Source organism: Haliotis cracherodii, unplaced genomic scaffold, assembly GCF_022045235.1.
Source record: "Haliotis cracherodii isolate W230 unplaced genomic scaffold, xgHalCrac1.p SCAF_8, whole genome shotgun sequence".
NCBI lineage: Eukaryota > Metazoa > Mollusca > Gastropoda > Lepetellida > Haliotidae > Haliotis > Haliotis cracherodii.
The window spans coordinates 3,968,380-3,990,884 of NW_027266341.1; the positions used below are offsets into that span (position 1 = coordinate 3,968,380).

At 38.9% G+C, this 22,505-nt stretch overlaps 2 protein-coding genes across 2 annotated transcripts; one reads left to right on the plus strand and one right to left on the minus strand.

Annotated features, from left to right (window-relative positions):
• Positions 1-1,649: 1,649 nt before the first annotated feature.
• LOC139449903 (mitochondrial import inner membrane translocase subunit Tim8 B-like) lies at positions 1,650-11,589 on the minus strand. Its single transcript, XM_071231494.1, has 2 exons — positions 11,522-11,589; positions 1,650-2,810 (listed from the first exon to the last, which is right to left on the minus strand). The coding sequence occupies exon 2, from the start codon at positions 2,772-2,774 to the stop codon at positions 2,505-2,507; it is 270 nt and encodes an 89-aa protein (XP_071087595.1). The 5' UTR covers positions 2,775-2,810; positions 11,522-11,589; the 3' UTR covers positions 1,650-2,504.
• Positions 11,590-11,684: 95 nt separating this feature from the next.
• On the plus strand, positions 11,685-20,479 carry LOC139449816 (uncharacterized). The gene is made up of 7 exons (XM_071231355.1): positions 11,685-12,290; positions 13,411-13,803; positions 14,497-14,689; positions 15,204-15,308; positions 16,057-16,241; positions 17,259-17,511; positions 20,184-20,479. The coding sequence occupies exons 1-7, from the start codon at positions 11,685-11,687 to the stop codon at positions 20,477-20,479; spliced, it is 2,031 nt and encodes a 676-aa protein (XP_071087456.1).
• Positions 20,480-22,505: the final 2,026 nt, after the last annotated feature.

Sequence of the window (22,505 nt, forward strand, 5' to 3'; positions counted from 1 at the left end):
GATATGTACATCTCTCTCCAAATGTCGCGTCTCCAGTAGATTCCAAGCTTTTACACAGACGATAAATTATGTTCAGCTAACATTCAAAACAGACTATCGACATCAACACTTACATCAAACATAAAACGCACACAGACGGAAAGACAATATCCCTTAATCACCAAACGACCTTCACCAGCAAGTTACACGATATTCTTGAACAAGGAATCTTTACTTTCAAGTTTTTCATTTGGCTAATGAAGATAATGGTTCCCAGGTGGCTCAACATGACCACACGTTTCTGAAGAGCATCTACTGACTCCACCACCTGCCCAGAAACCAATTACACTACATATACTTTAAAAGTTAAAATGTCAGTTAAAACAAAATTGCTTTAACAAAGTATTTGGAGGGAATTTGTCTTCCCTGTGGTTGAAAAATCTGAGTGAGAACAGTGCCCCGTTCCACAAAGCGATCTTAGTTGGTCGTAACTCCCATACTTTATCATAGGCTTACGATCAACGTAGCACTAAGATCGCTTTGTGGAACGGCGCCGAGGTCCCTTACTTCAGTACCCTAACTTTGTCTTGTGGGTCGATCGGGTGGTCAGTGAGTGAGTGAGTGAGTTGGGTTTAACACCGCTTTTAACAGTATTCCAGTTATATCACGGCGTGTCAGCTTAATGTGGGAGGAAAGCCCAAAGCGATGCAGGTCTCAGACGTTTACCACTTCGGTGAAACCCACGAGCACGGGTATGGTGCTGACAAACCTAGAAACATAATCGGGGCGAACCGGGATTCGAACCCACAATCATAGGTTTCTGGCGTGCCAAGGGGGTGGTCAGTGAATATATGAACCACTAGGCTACCCGACCACCCATTTTGGTGGTGAAGTGAGGTGAGGTGAAACGGGTCTGAAGGTCTGCGCTGAAGGTTGCACGTGAGGCCAGTCCTTTTCTTATGCCCATAATTACGAGCACCAGGCAGGGTAACATCAAGTAACATATTTTTACTGTCTTTTGGTATGATGCCTTCAAAGCGCACAGGACCTTACCACCGACCTTCTGCCCTCCTAGAGGGGTCTATATCCACTAGGCTGCAGATGTGGTCAACGATCAGGTGGTCAAATGCTGGGTCTTTAGTTAACTGTGTGTCCTCATGCCTATATGTTGGTCATGCTATCAACCACTGGTATGAGTGAGTGCGTATGGTTTTACGCCGCTTCTAGCAATGTTCCAGCACTATCACAGCAGGGGACACCAGAAATGGGCTTCACACATTGTACCCATGTGGGTAATCGAACATGACGAGAAAACAATTTAACCACTAGGCTACCCCACCCCCCCACCACTGTGGCCCAGTCCGGATTACTTACAGGTAGCAGAATATTGCTGATTGTCATGACAAACAGCAAACAAACTAAAGTGCAACTAACAAAAGGATAATATTTTATTAACTGTCTAGAATGTACTGCTGCATGAAATATGACATGATTATTAACATGTATAATAGGACTTGCCAGAATGTAGCCATATTGACAGCTTTTCCAGGAATTACCTTTATCCTGATTACCAGCATATACTCAAAACAATGATGGGAAAATAACCAAGTTCCATTAGTCAACTGATCAAACTTTTCAAAGTAGAACATCCCCCAAAGAGGTTTCTATGTCAAGTGATTCCTCATTCGCAATGATTTAGTAACCATCAGTGTTTCAAGAATATCAAATTAACTGGTTTTGTATTCAACATATTCTCATATATATACCTTAGACACACAGATCTTTCAGGGTAATAATATGAACATAGAGCTGTTATAATGGATTTAATCTGTAAATCCCTTGAAAGGCTGATTTGTCACATGAAGAACTTGCAGATTTGTTAACCCCACCCCAAACCCCAGGGAATAAAGATGTTTATCCGAAAGAACTGTTTGACTGCTCCCAAAAGGTTCTTTAATCAAATCACATGTGTTGTCCATTTGGCTGCTATTAAAATTATGTTCTAAATTTGTTATCTATATGTAACAAGCTTACTTCTCAGATCAATACCATTTTTACAGCAGACTATCCTCCATCAACCTTTTAATGTAGTTCTTCCATTCAGGTCTGGTCAGACATAACACATTTGTTAATTTTAGGAATGAAAATATTGCAAAACAGTTGAAACAATTTTCTTTGGAATATTTCTATAAATGTGCATTTAAAAACTTTACCACGTGTTGACAAGAAAAGATTTCATTTTGATTTCAACCTACAAAGTGACAATGTCGAACTTTAGATGATACAAACAGCTGAAACAGACACTCCATCCTGGCTTCACAGAACAGGTCAATACATTCCATTACCCACACTTGGAGTTCTTCGTCTTGTGTTGCACTGACTGTGTAGTGAACCTTCTCACTACACAATCATCCAGTCAACAACTGATCTAAACATTGACCTCTAGAGTCTGTCTGTCTACTCTCTGTCAAGCTAACACATATATTCAGGCAATCATGTGCACATCCTTCCGATAGTCAGCCTCATCACTGAGTGCCGCGTAGCAGCATCTGCTGGAATCGGTTGGTGATCTGCAAAGAGGTATCTATGAATCTTTCCACACAGTTCTTCATACAGGTCTCTGTCCGACCGTCCAGTTTGTCTCTGGGTTTGTCCATGCACGTGTCCCAGCAGATGTCCGACAGTTTGTGGATTTGGGACTGAAGCTGGGCCTTCTGGGACTCCATCTGTATGAAGCTGGCCAGCTCCGGGTCACCCACCCCCTCGGCTGATGGCATCTTGCTATCGAAGTTCATCCTGAGCTGCTTTGTGGAAGGACTCTTGATGTTATCCTGAAACCATACATGGATTGAGTGAATGATGTGTAACACCAGCAGCAACATATGATCAATCAGCAACATCCCAGTCAGCAATATACATGATATATGAGTCAGAAACATCCCTGTCAGCAATATACATGATATATGAGTCAGAAACATCCCAGTCAGCAATATACATGACATAAGAGTCAGAAACATCCCAGTCAGCAATATACATAATATAAGAGCCAGAAACATCCCAGTCAGCAATATACATGATATAAGAGTCAGAAACATCCCAGTCAGCAATATACATGATATAAGAGTCAGAAACATCCCAGTCAGCAATATACATGATATAAGAGTCAGAAACATCCCAGTCAGCAAAATACATGATATAAGAGTCAGAAACATCCCAGTCAGCAATATACATGATATATAAGAGTCCGCAATATCCCAGTCAGCAATATACATGATATGAGAGTCAGAAACATCCCAGTCAGCAATATACATGATATAAGAGTCAGAAACATCCCAGTCAGCAATATACATGATATAAGAGTCAGAAACATCCCAGTCAGCAATATACATGATATAAGAGTCAGAAACATCCCAGTCAGCAATATACATGATATATAAGAGTCCGCAATATCCCAGTCAGCAATATACATGATATAAGAGTCAGAAACATCCCAGTCAGCAATATACATGATATAAGAGTCAGAAACATCCCAGTCAGCAATATACATGATATAAGAGTCAGAAACATCCCAGTCAGCAATATACATGATATAAGAGTCAGAAACATTCCAGTCAGCAATATACATGATATAAGAGTCAGAAACATCCCAGTCAGCAATATACATGATATAAGAGTCAGAAACATCCCAGTCAGCAATATACATGATATAAGAGTCAGAAACATCCCAGTCAGCAATATACATGATATATAAGAGTTCGCAATATCCCAGTCAGCAATATACATGATATAAGAGTCAGAAACATCCCAGTCAGCAATATACATGATATAAGAGTCAGAAACATCCCAGTCAGCAATATACATGATATATAAGAGTCCGCAATATCCCAGTCAGCAATATACATGATATAAGAGTCAGAAACATCCCAGTCAGCAATATACATGATATAAGAGTCAGAAACATCCCAGTCAGCAATATACATGATATAAGAGTCAGAAACATCCCAGTCAGCAATATACATGATATAAGAGTCAGAAACATCCCAGTCAGCAATATACATGATATAAGAGTCAGAAACATCCCAGTCAGCAATATACATGATATAAGAGTCAAAAACATCCTTGTCAGCAATATACATGATGTAAGAGTCAGAAACATCCCAGTCAGCAATATACATGATATAAGAGTCAGACACATCCCAGTCAGCAAAATACATGATATAAGAGTCAGAAACATCCCAGTCAGCAATATACATGATATAAGAGTCAGAAACATCCTAGTCAGCAATATACATGATATAAGAGTCAGAAACATCCCAGTCAGCAAAATACATGATATAAGAGTCAGAAACATCCCAGTCAGCAATATACATGATATAAGAGTCAGAAACATCCCAGTCAGCAAAATACATGATATAAGAGTCAGAAACATCCCAGTCAGCAAAATACATGATATAAGAGTCAGAAACATCCCAGTCAGCAATATACATGATATAAGAGTCAGAAACATCCCAGTCAGCAATATACATGATATAAGAGTCAGAAACACCCCAGTCAGCAATATACATGATATAAGAGTCAGAAACATTCCAGTCAGCAATATACATGATATAAGAGTCAGAAACATCCCAGTCAGCAATATACATGATATAAGAGTCAGAAACATCCCAGTCAGCAATATACATGATATAAGAGTCAGAAACACCCCAGTCAGCAATATACATGATATAAGAGTCAGAAACATTCCAGTCAGCAATATACATGATATAAGAGTCAGAAACATCCCAGTCAGCAATATACATGATATAAGAGTCAGAAACATCCCAGTCAGCAATATACATGATATATAAGAGTCCGCAATATCCCAGTCAGCAATATACATGATATAAGAGCCAGAAACATCCCAGTCAGCAATATACATAATATAAGAGCCAGAAACATCCCAGTCAGCAATATACATGATATAAGAGTCAGAAACATCCCAGTCAGCAATATACATGATATAAGAGTCAGAAACATTCCAGTCAGCAATATACATGATATAAGAGTCAGAAACATCCCAGTCAGCAATATACATGATATAAGAGTCAGAAACATCCTAGTCAGCAATATACATGATATAAGAGTCAGAAACATCCCAGTCAGCAATATACATGATATATAAGAGTTCGCAATATCCCAGTCAGCAATATACATGATATAAGAGTCAGAAACATCCCGGTCAGCAATATACATGATATAAGAGTCAGAAACATCCCAGTCAGCAATATACATGATATAAGAGTCAGAAACATCCCAGTCAGCAATATACATGATATAAGAGTCAGAAACATCCCAGTCAGCAATATACATGATATAAGAGTCAGTAATATCCCAGTCAGCAATATACATGATATATAAGAGTCCGCAATATCCCAGTCAGCAATATACAGAAACATTTGGGGTTTTGTCCTGTTTTGTGCAATATTCCAGCCATATGATGACAGCCAGTAGTTAATCACGTCTGGACCAGATAACTGAGCAATGACCCACTGAAACCTGACCATCAAATCCATTACCTCACCTACAAAAAAAGAGTTGACTGCCTCTGCCACTGTTACTATTGTTAGAACACAGCCACAGAGAGAGAACTTCAACCACTAAGCTGAAGCCTGCTTCACAGTATTTTGAGGGACTTTAGATTCATAATATTTGATAAAATACATTTCCAACTGTTGAGTTTACTTAAGGAACGAGATGGATGAACAATTGCCACATATTCATTAAAATGCACAATGACCGAGCCTGTGGAGGCTAGCTTGTGTCAAATTAGCATCGGACACTCTCACAAAACCTTAAAGGGGCACTAGTGAGTGAGTGAGTTGGGTTTAACACCGCTTTTAACAGTATTCCAGTTACATCACGGCGTGGCAGCTTAATGTGGGAGGAAAGCCCGAAGGACGTTTACCACTTCGGTGAAACCCACGAGCACGGGTATGGTGCTGACAGACCTAGAAACATGATTGGGCCGAACCGGGATTCAAACCCACAATCATAGGTTTCTGGCGTGCCCAAGGGATGCAAATCTGCACAGTGAATTGCGGCGCCTTAGACGACTGGGCCACCAGTGCCCCCTTAAAGGGGCACTAATCTCTGACTTCTTCGCAGCTGTCTGACACTGGCTGCTATGGCTCACAAGCTGCCGTGAGTCGATTTGCTCCCTAACCAAAGCATGACAAGAAATAGTGCTACCATCTATAAGGACAGCGTAAGTAAACTTTAAATTGCTGAACACTGATTGGTTGGTTATCCATGATCAAAGAAGATGTAAATCATGAAACTAATGCGTCTCCCAAAGAATCCGACCACTGGCCACTAGCCAAAAATGCAACTCAATATGAATGTGACACCAACCTCCTCTCAAGCATCAGTGGATTAATGTATAAAGAAAATGGTCAGGTTTACAGAAGAATCCTCACCGTAATCCATCCTTACATTAACCCAATCACATACAAAATAGCACTGCTTATTAGTGCTGAGTAAAGTACTTCCGCTAAAACAATATACGCGAGCTGGCTCGTGTCGGCCTTTGATGCAGTCGCAAAGAACTGTGTTGCGTGGGTGGCGTCTGTAGGGACTTGCAGGTGTGATCAGTGATGACATAAGTGAGTAGAACGCTTGTCTTGACCCCAGCAGTGACAATTCACAGGATGTAATTAGTGTTGGAATGACAATGTTTATATACTTACTACAAGTGCTGCTAAAAAATCAATGTTGTGGAATACATAGCTGTTTGTTTTCAGCTTATATCATTTGGTATTCTTACTAGAAGATATTCCCTAACATTTAAAATTTGCACGTATGTACTATTCAAGTGTTTTAATCATACTGGTGGTAACATAAACATTAATATGTGTTTTGATGGTTATTTTTCTTATTATTTTGTACTAAAAATAGTCAGCCATTTGGTAACTTGCGATCTTAATATGCACATATAACATTAAAATATGGCGTCCAACAAAATTGACAGTTCCTTGGCTGCTGGAATAAGAAAAGATGATGGTACAATGTAAGAAAAAAGCTTACAATGTTTTACTTGGATACTTTTATACATGTTTTATTGTACATACGATGTCTCATAAGCCCGTAAAGGCTGGGTGCAATACTGATGATAATTGTTTATATTGTATATGCTATTTTGACGTGACATCTTTCTTTCTCTCTCTCTCTCTAAGTTGATATTTCTCCTATCCAAAATGTCTTATTGTTGATATAAATGTGATGTTTAATAATGCGAACAAAGACCACTCGTATTTTTCCCAATTAATTCAAGCTCGCGTTAATTTCAAGATTTACAGTATTAAAAGGACTCATGTTACTTCATCATGTTCATTTCTAAAAAAAAAAAAAAAAAAAAAAAAAAGAACGGTGAAAGCTCATCATGCTCATCATAAGTCGATATTTGGAACAAACCCCGATGGCTATAGTTTAATTAAAAAAAAGGATCTGTACAGTAAAAGCATTTACGGATTTCAGATTGCGTGGATAAATGATAACTACTCCCTTTTTGTGATGTATGTTTCGTGATATAACCCGACACCTGTGTATCTGTTGTCGTTCTGAATTTCTCTTCAAACCCAGTTCATGAATTTATTACAGGTATAATTAGTTGTAGCACCACCCACATTACCAGAGAAACGTACGCATTTGGCATTTCTTGTGTCTGGGGAAATTATTCACTCTAAATCCAGGTCTGAAGTGGGGTGAAATGTATGTTGTGTAATATGCACTGGACAGCACATCAGAAAGGAATATTATCACTAATATCTTACACAAACTATTTTGATGAAATAAAGTTTAAACTTAACGAAAAAGACTAGTTATTGTCAGTCATGTCAATTGCAGAAGACGGAAAGCCTCTGTTTTTGTTATTTCTTAATGTCCACAAAGCAATCCATACATAAATGTGTCACCACTCACAAGTGATGTGAAATATGTTAATTTCTCCTGGACTTTTTTGCATATTTGTTCAAAGTTACTTCCTTGATATGCATCGTTAATTGATTGATATTTTGTTGACGATTATCAATCTCTATGATCTACTACGATAGCCACCCCTATTGATTAATCACTGTTATCTTGCACAGTGTATTTGTCAAAAGTAAGTTTTTACATGTGTAGGTTTACTACAGCAGAAGGAATACACCCATATCTGGGCATGAAGTGCCCATGTAAAAACAACATACCGTATTCGACGTAATAAGCCCCCAGGGCGCTCTCAAAATTAAAAATAGGGGGCTCTTATTAGAATATTATTTTAGTGAAGTTAGTGAGTTAAAAGATAAATTTTGTGGTTTATGCTGACAGCCTGAAATGTTTATGCAGTTAACTGCCTATAATTAAGTATGCATATAACACACAAGTGCGTATTATACGCAAATATATAAGTGTTGTGTACATTGATCAATCGGAAGGGGTGTTAATTAGAATTGTTCACTGGCCAATATATTAGCAAATATCGCCATGGGCGCTTGTAAGAGCGGGGCGCTTATTACGTCGAATACGGTAATTTGTTCAAAGGATTAACCGATAATACAATACGTTGAAGAATCGCTCATTGTTATTTAACATAATTGATTTTCTAAAGAAAATATGGATATCATGAAAATAGTTGTAACGTGTGCTATCTCAGCTCACCAATGACACTTGACAAATTGACACCTATGTGAAACACCTATAACAAACTTATGTGATCAGTTGAAAAATGAACAGGAGTCACAATATCCCGAAACACTATAGCATATACTGTAAACAGCTTTATTTCTGCGCTGTTAAAATATTGCGAATACCACACCAAAGACAATACTGCGACGAGATATTTTTGCGAGTTGCCGTGTTGAGATGGCCCCTCGATTACCAAACAATAGACAGCTTCTCTCAGAAGCTAGTTAATCTGAGTTGGCCGGAAAGTTGACCGGAAGGGATTGCAAGGGGTAACAGTGACACTAATTGGTCTGTTTACACTGGCATTTGTGATGTATTATGTGACCATTCTGCATTCATTTGTTTTTAACTTACTGAGTAACTTGTGGTTTTGGTTGATGATTTCAACATTTGATGACATGTTGCAATGAATAAAGTATGTATGTATTATTTATACTTATTTTTGCGTTTTTAATTTTTGCGATTGAGTCTTGTTCGCAAAACTCGCAATAATAAAACGGTCGCAAAAAATTCCGTTAAACGGCTCATCGTCTATAACCCCCACCAATTATTTGGACCCCATTGGTAGCGTTGTAGCGAGGGACCACTGTAGTATATATATATTTTAAAATATTAGATTGTTACAAAGACATGTGACATCAAGGAAGTTGTCTTGTACACCTGCAGACATACAGGATAGTGTTCCTTTATGTGGATACTGACCAATACATTCCTTGAACAAGGCAACTGCCTAATTTGTTACATTTAGCTTTGGTCTGTTGTAATTACAATATTTGCATTTTGTCTTCATTCATTTGCTGTAGCATTGAACAGAATCATTCTTGTTCCTTTACATCTTGTTGGGAAGTTTTTCGATGCGAGACAGACAATGCTTGTAGGCTTGAATATGTTACAGCCCGTGTGTCAATGTAAATTGCGATTCACTAAGGCAATTTACAAAATGTCTAAATATTTAAGTCATTTTCAAATTGACTGTAAAATAATCTGTCCATTTATTTTACAGATTGACTAGAAATTATTAACATATTCAAATAGGCTTAAAAACATCACAATCGACTAAATATTATGCAAGGATTAGAAGCCAAAAAATAGAGAAAATACTTTGACTTTCATTTCCTTTTAATCCTATCATTTTCAGTCACTGTGTGATGAAACATAACATCAAAATGTTTGGGATGTGTTATCATAATTAATCTATGGAAATAACTGAATATTTACTCCTTTAAAAAATAGCCAAGTGAAATTTTCAGTCATTTTACACATTGATGAATGAATGCTTTATATTCGTGTAATTTGGTAAATAGGCCACCGGCCCTGTAAACAATATAAAAAAGCATCATTTGTACATTTGTCTTGGATGCACACAACAGCTTTGTTATTTCACAAAATTTACAAAACATTTACAGCATTTTTAAATGCTAGAACGGTATATTTAGCCAAGACTTGAATAATATGAACATAATCAGATGTTAACGACTGGACAAACTTTCTTTCTGTGGGAAATACAATGTAATAGTTGGGAAGAAGATGTTGTCATAAATCTAAATCGAATGGACAAATGCAACAAAAATTATATTCATTTTCTATAGTGGTAACAATTCAAATGGGCATAATTGGTTATATTTTGAAACATTCAACTTTCTACCTTCAGAAATCATTAAATCAAGAGATGAGCTACTTAGCCAAGATAAACCAATTCTATATGGTTTAATATTTTCAACAGACATATAATCTTCAAATATATTTTCTGTCCTAATATGCTTGTACTGATATACACTGGAATATATATACATAATTTCTCAAAATACAACTGATTATCAATATCCCTACACCTTTGCTGAAATTCTTTTAAAAACTGTTGACATCAAATATTATCATGCTGGACCCAGACATTTCTCAAACCAAATCTAAACAGCATTTTCTTAACACCCAAAACCCAACAGTCAATTCCTTTTTCTGCTAACCCATTTTTATCAAAATACATGTTTAATAATAGGATTATTTTGCTGAAAGCGTAATCTTATCCAGTACTTAATAATTTTAATTTGCTGATTAACCTTTAAAGGATATCGGCCCCGTTCCCCTCTGGCCACAAAATCTTTGAAGTGGATTTTCTAAAATTTAACAATAATTTACAAATCTATCATGTACATTCAGAATTTTGGGTGATAGGTTACTCATGAGTTAATAAGCGAAATTAGGAGATTGCAATGACAGTATAATTTTCCATGCTTGACGTGCCAAAGTCTTTTGGGTCACATACTATGAACCAGAGCTTGGGAATATTACATGTAGGTACAGTATCAATGATATTCTCTTTAAGCATAAACTTATCAATTATCTTAAGCCTACTCGCTTTACGAGATACAGTAACTTTAGTTTTGTCAATATTGATTTTTAACATTTATCACAATATGACACCAATTTATCATTTCGTTTCTGCAGACCTATTACCATGATTACAGTACTGTCAAGTGTCGAACAAAAAAATTTCGTCATGTAGTAAAATGTATGAATGTCACCTTCACGGTATTCGCCACGACTCAGCAAACACATTTACTCAGAAAAAGATTAAATTGAATGTTTATTGTGAAATTAATGCATGTGAATAATAACTTAGTCATATCATGTCCATCTAACTTAAAAAGTAGTCATGGGATCCTAGTGGACTGTTCACCGTTTCTTGACATGCGCTCGAACTGCTTGAAGTACTGCTATATTCATTCAATCACAGCGATCGTTCGTGTTTCTGTCATCAGCTGATCATTAAGAATTCAGATTATGCCATCGAAACACTAAATCTTAATGAATCAAACCTACGCGATACAACTAATGAAATTACCTCTTCTACGAAGAATATTGAACTTGTTTTCAGTGAAAATACCAACCTAACCGATGCACATGCCTTGATAAATCAGGAAGCGGAAGTTGAAACATGACATGCGCGCATAACGACGACCTCTGACCTCGCAGACGTAAACAATAGCACGTGTCTAGAAGGCGTGATGTCGCTCAGCAGAGAAGGGTATGATAAAGCGAAGAAAAGGGCCTCCAAGCGTTTGGGAAAATGGACAGAAGATGCTAGGAGTGACAAGGGAAGCGGAATTGAGCGTTTACTGGCAGGATATCCAAGAATTTTGCGTAGAATACAATTTGACAAATACCCGAACGTAAGTAACGTTTACAACAGACCAATGCCAGTCGTTTTGAAACCTCAAGAAACGGCACGGAATGATGTCGCAACACAAGGAAAGCAAATCAGCGCCTCAGCTGAAATTGTTTCTCATCAACCGACCCCGGGGCAGAAGAAAACCATCTCGGAGAGCAGTCTTTGTGAGATTCGCGTTGACAGTAGAAAAAGTCGAAATGGTCGGGCGTCTCGTGTTTCAGTTGAAAGCCCGTTCAGGATGTGTGTTCGGAGCTCAAGGGATCACTATACTGAATCAAGACTGCGCTCTTCAGAACCCTCCAATTATGCCCCACTAACAGACAACGATCATGTTGTGTTGAAAAACATCGATGAAGTAGGAAGTCGTCCGCTCATTGACAGCAAAAAAACTTTTGAAAGTCCATCATGCAAAGAAAGAAATGACACAATCAAAACACCAACGGTAAATAAATACTGAACGTTTAACTATTATGAAAAAGTGTTTATTGACGTAAAGAGGCCTTTAAAAATTACATACATTATCAAGTCAATGACACGTTCAAGGAGAGTACATATACCCTTTAATGTGTACTGTGATCAAAAGTGGTATAAGCGAAATATGGTATTGGTATTCTTGAAATATGTTTCAAGTTGTATGAAAATGAAAGTGGAAGTCCGTAACGATTAACCGTAATTTCGACTTTAGATAAGGTGTGCGATGATAGCTACATGTAAACTCAACGTCATTATTGAAGTTCACGCAGATTATAAGAAATATAACATCGCATTTTCAGCTTCCTTGAGTTCTGTTGGTTGCATCTTGAATGAACCATTTTATACTCAATACTTGTTTTGTTTTGCTCTGCTTTTTGCTTCAATCTTGCATTTTTCATTGTTTTTAAGTCGTTGTGCAGTTTACCATTTTCATAAGAGTGCGTCCAATCAGTTTGACAGGCTTAAACATGTTCATCTTCAATATTGACGTGGAGTATACATGTACTAGTAATCACGATAATAGTTCCCGTAGGGATTCCGGGTTAGAGTAAGTCCTCAGCAACTTATGTTGGTCGTAAGAGGCACCCTAATGAATCGTGTGTGTGTGTGTGTGTGTGTGTGTGTGTGTGTGTGTGTGTGTGTGTGTGGCGGTGTGGCGGTGTGTGTCTGTGTATGTGTGTGTGTGTGTGTGTGTGTGTGTGTGTGTGTGGCACGCTGATGGTTGCCCGACAGCGTGGATCGTTGCTCACAAAATCGATCACCGTATCGTTTGGTACAGACTCGATTATTTACATCTTCCCGAGACAAGTGAGTTAACTGACTTTAAAAGTCCAGTTTCCACACTGGACTTTTATAGTCAGTTAACTCCCTTGCCTTGGGAGGATGATTATTTACGGTCCCCCGTCATATTGCTGACAAACAACAAACAAATGTGTTTGTGCTCGTCGATATTGAGAAATTGTTAAGTATCATTTTCTTAGGGTATTTGCACGAGAATTAACTAACGAATAGTAAATTTTCTACTGAAAGATGAGAGTTATTGTTGACCACAAAGACTTTATTAAATTTTCAATGAAATATGCTCTCAGAATCGTCGTCGAAGTGCGCTGTATGAAGCACTGTCCCAGTCTGAAACAATACCAGCTGCGCCGCCCTGTGTCTCCATCACATCAACACCCGTGGTCCAGCCCCAGGAAACGGCGAAGGACTTTACTAATGTCAAGTCCAAACTGTCGCGGTTCTTCAGGAAGATCTATTACATCGTCCTGCTATTCCGTTGCACGAGTCGCCAGCTGGCAGGGCGGCTCCAGCGGGAAGACCAAGTGTTCAGGGTGATTGGGAGAGACGGCAGAGCCATTAGTTTTGACCATCGGGAGTTCTGCACGACTTCAAAGTACTATGGGGGATTAACCAACCGAGCTAGAGAGGCTCTCGCGCGCAAATCAGGCCAGAGACTTCAAGGGGATATTATGTGTTTATTGGTGAGTGTCATAGGAGGTTTAGATACAGTTTGTCTATTTGTACTCAAAATGTGCTCTACGTTAGTGACAGATGTGCTCGCTGCTTTGCAAAGTTTTGCGTTCGTTGCAGTATATCACACAAAGTGTACATTGCAGCATAGAATCTGAATCTAGAAAAACTCGATTTGTAGTTTAAAACGATGTGCGCCAGATGGGTTACTGTGCCGGCACGTATTGTTCTATAGAGAACAGTTGTGGAAATAACAGCGGCATTTTCCATATTTAACGAAATGCACATACAAGGAGTTGATAATTCGATTTGTACATGTGCTATTTACAGTTACCATTACCAAGATATGTGGGTTTACTTTATATTACATTTGATGTACAATAAACATTTGTACATGCACGTATTTATTGTAGATGGCAGCCAGGTGTGCAAGTCTTTCCAGTGAATACAGTGTTTCTCTTTGACCCGATTCTTTACTTGCGACGATGTAACTTTATGTCTCTGGCAAATGTCTGCCCTAAATTCTACGGCCCAGCATATCACTGAAATTACGGAAAATACTTATTTCCGATGGTCCACCGGGCTTAAAGAGCTTACGAAGTTTCACGAAAGATTATCTCATTACCTCTTTTTTGTAACCGTATTTACCGAGGTTCGCAGATGGTGTACCTTTTGCCTTCCCTGACATGTGCTCTGCTTCGCAGGAGGTGATTAACCGACTCCCCGTGTTCGCCAAGTACTCGACGGATGTGAAGGAGGCCCTGGCTGACCGCCTTCAGTACGAGGAGATCGGTGCCGGGCGGGTGGTTATCAAGCAGGGCCACGACGGGACCAATGTCTACTTCGTGGTGTCGGGGTCCCTGGGGTGTAGGATGTCGCAGATGAACCCACGAACAGGTATTGATGAGACGGTGATATCCCTCCCATATGAACTGCTGAAAGAGTGTCCATTGTTTGGCGTTGGCCGAAATAGCCCAGATGCACATTCACTGTAAAGTGTCTTAATAATTAAGATAAAATGATGATGATGATGATGATGATAAACGGGAAGACCCACCAGTGAGGATCAGTTGGTCACCATTTTCCGTCGACCCTACATGGGGTGTCTGCTAGCACAGTTATGAAAAGTCGACTGCGCTGGGACACTAAATGATGCATGTAGTTTCGAATGGTCGACAGTGGATGCATGCTTGCTGCAGATGAACCTCTTGAAGATATTCATAGTCAAACGCCATGTTCTATTAACACAAATCCTTCTGATTTTGTGTGGAACAAACTTTTCTCACTCCCATTATATGTGTTCTCACTCACTCAGCTGCAGATGCAGACCTTCACATTTCAGAGCCAATTGAACTACTGCTTGAACTACTCTTGAACTCATACGACTGTACCAACGTTCATTTCTTGACAGGCGAAGAGTTGGTGACCTATCTCCCCGACATTAAGGCAGGCGCTACCTTCGGCGAGCTGGCCTTTATCAGGAAAGTCCAAAGGAGCGCCACAGTTGTATGTCACGGTGAGTTCTTTGTTACATATTGTTACAAGCACATACTGACCCGTGAAGATCTGGGTTAGAATAGGTTTTCAGCAACCCATGCTGGTCGAAAAAGTGACTATTCATGTTGTAAGAGGCGACTAACGGGATCGGGATGTCAGGCTTACTGACTTGGATGATGCATGGATCGATGCTCATGATGTCAATCACTGGATTGTCTGGTCCAGACTAATTTTTACAGACCGTCCTCTTACAGCTGAAGTATTGCTAAATGCCGCGTTTAACAACAAACAAACAAATACAAAGGAATACAAGGAAGCATAAAGCTCATGGTTAGGACCCAAACATATTAATCGTATCTTCAAGTGCAAGATATTTCTGTACTTACTGTAAACACTTCAGGAATCTGGGGAAAACAACGATCTCAAGTAAACATCTTGTTGGGAATCGGGTGGTTACAATGTGTGGCATATTTATTGTGCCCACCCAGCATGGATCGTTGCTTCAACCACTGGTTTTTCTTGTATGGGCAGGGGCGGTCGGGTAGCCTAGTGGTTAAAGCGTTCGCTCGTCACGCCGAAGACCCGGGTTCGATTCCCGACATGGGTACAATGTGTGAAGCCAATTTCTGGTGCCCCCCCCCCGTGATATTGCTGGCATATTGCTAAAAGCGGCGTAAAACCATACTCGCACACTCACTAACTCTTGCATGGGCTTGATTGTGTAACAAGACACACGGACTGATTCGACCCCCTCATCCTCTCCCTAGATGACTGCGAGCTGCTGATGCTGAGCAAGGAAGACTTCAACGATGTTGTGAGAGTTGCGTGGGAAATGCAGCGACGTGAGCGGCTCGATTTCCTGCTTGGATCCCAGTACTTCCGGTCCTGGACCGAAGCTGAGCTGGGGGTCGTGGCAGACGTATCCAGTATCATAGACTATAAAGATGATGATGTGAGATTTCAAAATGCTGAAGACAGTTCTTCATCATTGTGGCGTTTTTTTCTCTGGTGCTTGTTGACACCAAGTTAATTCATTGTTTGCTCAAATAAGAACAATTAAGTTACCGCATGTCGTACGCCTTTGTGACGGTTTTTATATCTAGTGAGTGAGTTATAATTTTCATTGACAATATGTTATTTGACAATTTCGTTCTCCCCCGTTCCAATGCAAGTGATGTCAGTAAGAGTGTAACCTCAGAGGGGGACGTTTGAGTGAAGCCAGCTGTAGGACCAAGTGTTCACTTGCCAGTGATTGGTCGGTTGGTTGGTTGTTTAACGCGGCACTCAGCAATATTCCAGCCATATGACGGCGGTCAGTAAATAATCGAGTCTGGACCAGACAATCCAGTGATTGACATCATGAGTATCGATCAACACAATTGTGATTGATAACATGCATCAACCAAGTCAGCGAGTCTGACCACCCGATCCCGTTAGTCGCCTGTTACGGCAAGCATGGGTGTGAACTGGCATCTTTGACGTCCATGTGCTTTGTCAGCACCACAATGATGACTATTTGACAGCAATTCAACCACTGAGCCAGTAAGGTTTTATGAACATTCCAATATCACAGCTTGAGGTAGCAGAAAATAGGCTTCAGACTACTTTTATCATTGGTGTCATTTTCAACATCGCTACCATGACATTGATTTTGCTCAAACCCACAATACTGATTTAATTAAAGACCTTGTTTTAGGACCACTATAGGAGTGTTAATATGGCCTTGTGATCACCCATAACGATATGGGGGCGGTCGGGTAGCCTAGTGGTTAAAGCGTTCGCTCGTCACGCCGAAGACCCGGGTTTGATTCCCGACATGGGTACAATGTGTGAAGCCCATTTCTGGTGTCCCCCGCAGTGATATTGCTGGAATATTGCTAAAAGCGCGTAAAACTATACTCACTCACTCACTCATAACGATATGTTATAACTTTGTTTGCAATTCACAGTCTATGTTCCACATTTCCAGATAATTCTAGGCAATGTCCATGGCGTATCACCCAAGATCTATTTCCTCATGTCTGGCAAGTGCCGGATCATCAAGCAGGTGCCCCTTGTGCGTCTCAAGTCCCCCCACAAGCCATCGACACTGGAGTTGCCAAACAAGACGTCACAGAAGAAGTTTTTGAACAAAAACTACGGCAGAGCTTACAGGGTCCATTCATTGAACCCTCGCAACCTCACTATTATGAGACTGTACGAGGGGGACTACATGGGAGCTGGTGAGTGAGGCAGTGAATGTTTTGCATCATGGTCAGCAACACTAAAAATATGTTACACTTACACCACCTATTCCAGTAACACTGTGTGACGTCAGCTCAGTACCGTGAAAAAACAAAAACGGTTACCATCTGGGTACATTCCACAAGATCGGGTATGGTGTTGACTATGGTGGCCGAGAGGGGACATCGCTTTCTCGCTTTCTCGCTCTATCGCTTTCTCGCTCTATCGCTTTCTCGCTGTTAAGCAATATCCCCTATTGACCACTATAGGGGCCGCATGTGATATCTGCTGCAATTGGGAGGTAATGTTGAACTTTTCTCACTATTTACTTAAAACATAATTTAACTGTAGAGACGTAGGTGATTTTAAAACAATCCACCGATTTTTGCGTAAAATATAATTGATTTATTTATGGCCCTTTTCAGTTGTATGTGACCATCTCGCCGAAAGCGCGTGGCAGATCATGGCTATACGTTCTAAATAAATCAGGTTAAAATCTAAATATATACTATATATAAAAGTTAAGAAGACTTTGGTTAATTAGTCATGGCTGATTGTTTTGCAAAAATACAATCTTATAATTTTGGATGTTCTATAACTAGTTTTCGGTAGTATATGATGTTACAGTGTGTCACAAGGTTGTCCGTAAATGAACTTTTTGACATTTAACTTGAATTGTGTTCCTTGTCTTGTGCGAATCTACAAATATATGTACTTGCATATAGTAACTTGATAAACACCGCTGTGAGTGAGTGAGTGGGAATGGTTTCTCGTCGCTTTTAACAATAATCCAGTAATATCACGGGGAACACCAGAAATGGGCTTCACACATTGTACCCATGTCGGGAATCGAACTGGGTCTTCGGGTTGACGATCGAACGCTTTAACCACTAGGCTACCCCACTGCCCCCATCGTTGTGGCGTTACCACAGTTGATATGTGTACTTGTGTTAACTACACATATGGAGAGACATAGTTAGTGTGGCCACATAGTTAAGGTTGATAACAATATGAAATGCATTACTATGATTATCTATAACATATATTAAATCAGCTATCATTATAATATGCTATGTATATTTTAAGTATAGTTTTGTCAAAATTATGTATGTGTGTATGTGTTTGTGTGTGTGTCCGGTAGTAGATAACTACATAACTCACATCAGAACGCACAATTGTTAACCATACAGTTTAAATGGATAGAGAATTGCTACATAAATATGTATATTCCTGTCCGAGCCTATTCGATAATTGGATATCTAGTCTCTCCTGGCGGGAAAGTTAAACTATATTTTACAAGCACTTTAGCATTAAATTTAATTCCCGAATTGATCGAAAGTCATTATAAGAAACGAGTTGTTTAAAAAAAATATCTACGACGCATTTCATTTCTTTTGTCCAAGGAATGGGGTTACGGGTTAATGACGCTCTCGAAAGTCGTATATGTGACTTAAGGTAGAGACATATATGTAATTCATCTGTATTTTGTAAGGGAAACATAACTGTGTACATGTACATCTTTTGTTTGCACAATGTGCATGCAACTTAATGAACATAATTGTGATCCCGAAATCGGACGAGCATATATTCGGCTTCAATTCCAAATCTAATGACCGAAAAAAATAATTCTTTGGACATTGTAAAACAATACAAACTGACTAATAAAACTGACAATTATTTGTCAATATATGATCTCCTTTTTATCAGTTTTAAGATTGATGGAGGAATGAGGGGAGGATACTATGAACAAAATGAAAATATGAACAGTGACTATCTGTATTCTGTGAATCTTGCTTATTTATTAAACTACAAGAAAATATACAAGCTAAACGAGAAAAAATTACGTGTGTATTTTGTAACATATTTATCCACTACAAGATGTTTTAAAAATCTAATCATAAGAGGCAAAATAGCGGTGAGAATTACAGGAATGGGTCACTAAATGTCAGCAAAAACCGTGTTAATGTACGGCATTATGGGAAATATCGCTCTATCGCTTTCTCGCTCTATCGCTTTTTCGCTCTATCGCTTTCTCTTTCTATCGCTCTATCGCTTTATCGCTCTATCGCTTTATCGCTTTATCGCTCTATCGCTTCCTCTACTGACTAGTCATATGAAGGAATCGGGTGTTCTTTAACTTCTTTTGAATAGTATGTACTGTAAATCTTGAAATTAACGTTAGAGTTAATAATAAATGCAAACAAATTAGCGTAGACTTAATTACCACATTCGACGTAATAAGCGCACAGGGCGCTCTCAAAATTAGAATATTATTTTGGTGTAAAAAAAGTTGAGTTGAAAGATGAATTTCGTGGTTTATGCTGACAGCCTGAAATGATTATGTACGACAGATATATTTTTCTCGAATTTAATTGCCCATAATTAAGTGTGCATATAACGAGTGCTGGGGGATCCAAAAGCTAAATAGGGCCATAAATCAATCAAATTTCTTTTTACGCAGAAATACGTGGATTGTTATAAAAGCACATATGTCTGTACTGTCAAATTATATTTAAGTAGATAGTGAGAAAATTTCAACATTCTCCGTCCATAGGTATAATTTGAAATGCGACTTGGAAAAATCTCAGCTCCCACATCAGACCTCCCACATGTGCCGTTAAACAACAAACCACCACCCTTATGACAGGGATTCCTCAAATCTGTTTTTCAGGAGAAGATCTGGAAAACATATACATGATAGCTGATGGAAAGGCCAAGTGTATGTGTGTGAACAAAGTCCAGTTTGAGATATTTGCCAAGAAGCGGCAACTTAAAGCTATGGCCCAGAAACGTCAGTCCTTACTGCCCGACAACCAGTCCCTGCAAGAGCGCCTGATGCTAAACAAGTTGTGGAACAGGTACAAGGAGCAGGTAGTGCTGGAGGTGGTGGGCAGAAAGAAGATCCCAGACAGGGCTACAATGGCTGATGTTCCGTGGTCCATCAGGATGGAACCAAGAGCATGGTGACGCATGGTGGTTTGTCATGATGGTGCTGTGTGAGTTTCGTGTGCTGCTGTGTTGCTTTAAGAGCATTATGGTCTATGTTGCCAAGTACCATGGTGGCTTGAAGTTTGTTGGAGCTTAACAATTGTAGGGAATGTTCTGGAAACATTTGAAGAAGGCTTTTGTCGCCGAAATCAGATCCTGTTCAAAACAAGAATAGACTGTTCTGAAAATATATTTTTTATACTCTACAAGGAAAGAATGAACTGGCAAGACTCTGGAAAATGAGAGCTAAATCCTACAGAAGAACTTCAATCTTTCTTCATGTCCCTAAGTTGAATAAAGATTTTGCCTGGTACGATTAGTCAAGGAAATGTTAATAACTATATGAGTAGGAAGTTGTCATGTGCATCGATAACTACTGTCAAGTTGTACAGCTTATTCAGCTATTACAATCAGTTTATGCATGGTCATGAGTGCACATGGAGATAGATTTGCAGAGCTCCAGATAAGCTTTTGATGTTGTGGGTATTTTACCCATGCATCTTAAAATCATTGGGTATCAGTAATTCTATATGGGTATTCAAATTTCTGTTACCCACTAGTTTTTACACATGTGGGTATTTTAGTTAAGTATTTAAAAACACTCTTCATATAGATTAGTCCCTGCAAACTGGACTCGTGTGGGTTCGAGAGCTTTATAGGACTAAAAAATACCACGATACTTCCACAAGAAAGTGTGATGGCAAATGATCATGATGTAACTGTCATCGTGGAGTTTGGCAAGGTTTGCCCGTTTATAATTTCAAAATAAGTTGCTGATTTGCTAGTCGAATACGCAGGGTTACTTCACAATATTTTGATGATACGCACAAGTTTTATTTTTGTAGCGTATCAGTAATGTTCGTTGCGTATTTGATACGCTTGGATTTTATTTTACTGCGTATTTGGTGATGTGTATGTGTATGGACATGCGGTGCATTGGTGGGAAGCTGTAGAGGAATATGTGTACATTAAGTTTTTTCAATTGTAGCCATAGATAATAAGGAATTAAAAATACATTTCCTCATGTTTCAAACAACAATCGGGACATGCTGGTGGTGGAATGTGATTGCTTTTTCTCCGTGGGGAAATTACATTATTTTGTTTGTATTTTGACATGTGCATGCCTAACAGCACTCATCAACAATATGTAAAAGATAGAGGAGTGACAGCACCTTACCGGACTAAATAGAACAGGAGACGAGCATTTTAGTCAGTGGCAGTGCCTCCATATCCCGTCAAAGTATAATCGCCAGTTCTGTATCTACCAACAGTCTTGTAGTTTAAGAGCACATTTTGCATGAAAGTTTCAAGTTCTCTAAACTCTATCTTGTGGTAAAAAGCATGTTTTGCACGACATGCAAGTAGAGCATAATGTGTTCTGGGTGCAGTGTCGTTAGTGCAATTATCAGGCTATAATGTATACTACTCAAAAGAAGTTAAGGATCACCTGATTCTTTCATAATGGTAAAGTTAATCTGTCATGACATGAGAGATTAACTATAGTAATATGAAGAATCAGGTGATCCTTAACTTCGTTTGAGTAGTATACTTAACATGATCTAGTGGTGGTCTCTCATAAGACAAGACGTTGTAATCTCATTATAATTTTATGGCAATAGGTACTGTGTATCTTATTCCATTATTCATTCCATTTATTTCTCCTATTTTTCTGTTCCATTTTGATTTGTTGTATATTTCACCTTCTGTGTGGCAGCCATCTTTATAACACATCCAGCTATTGTTGCATGATGTGCAGCTGTTCAAGATGAGCCAGATTGCCATCTATTTATCTTGAAGTGTTACTGGTTATATATCCACATTTATTTAACACATGTAAATTACACTTATTTTAGCATGTTTGTTATATCTGTGTCAATTTAAAGTTGTTGTTTTTAAATAGTTGATTTAGCAAAATTCTATTTGACTTTGAACATACTTCTTTTTCTTTACATTGTCAGTGCATAGCAGGATGCAGTGATATTTCTTAGAGGAAGATCATCACTTG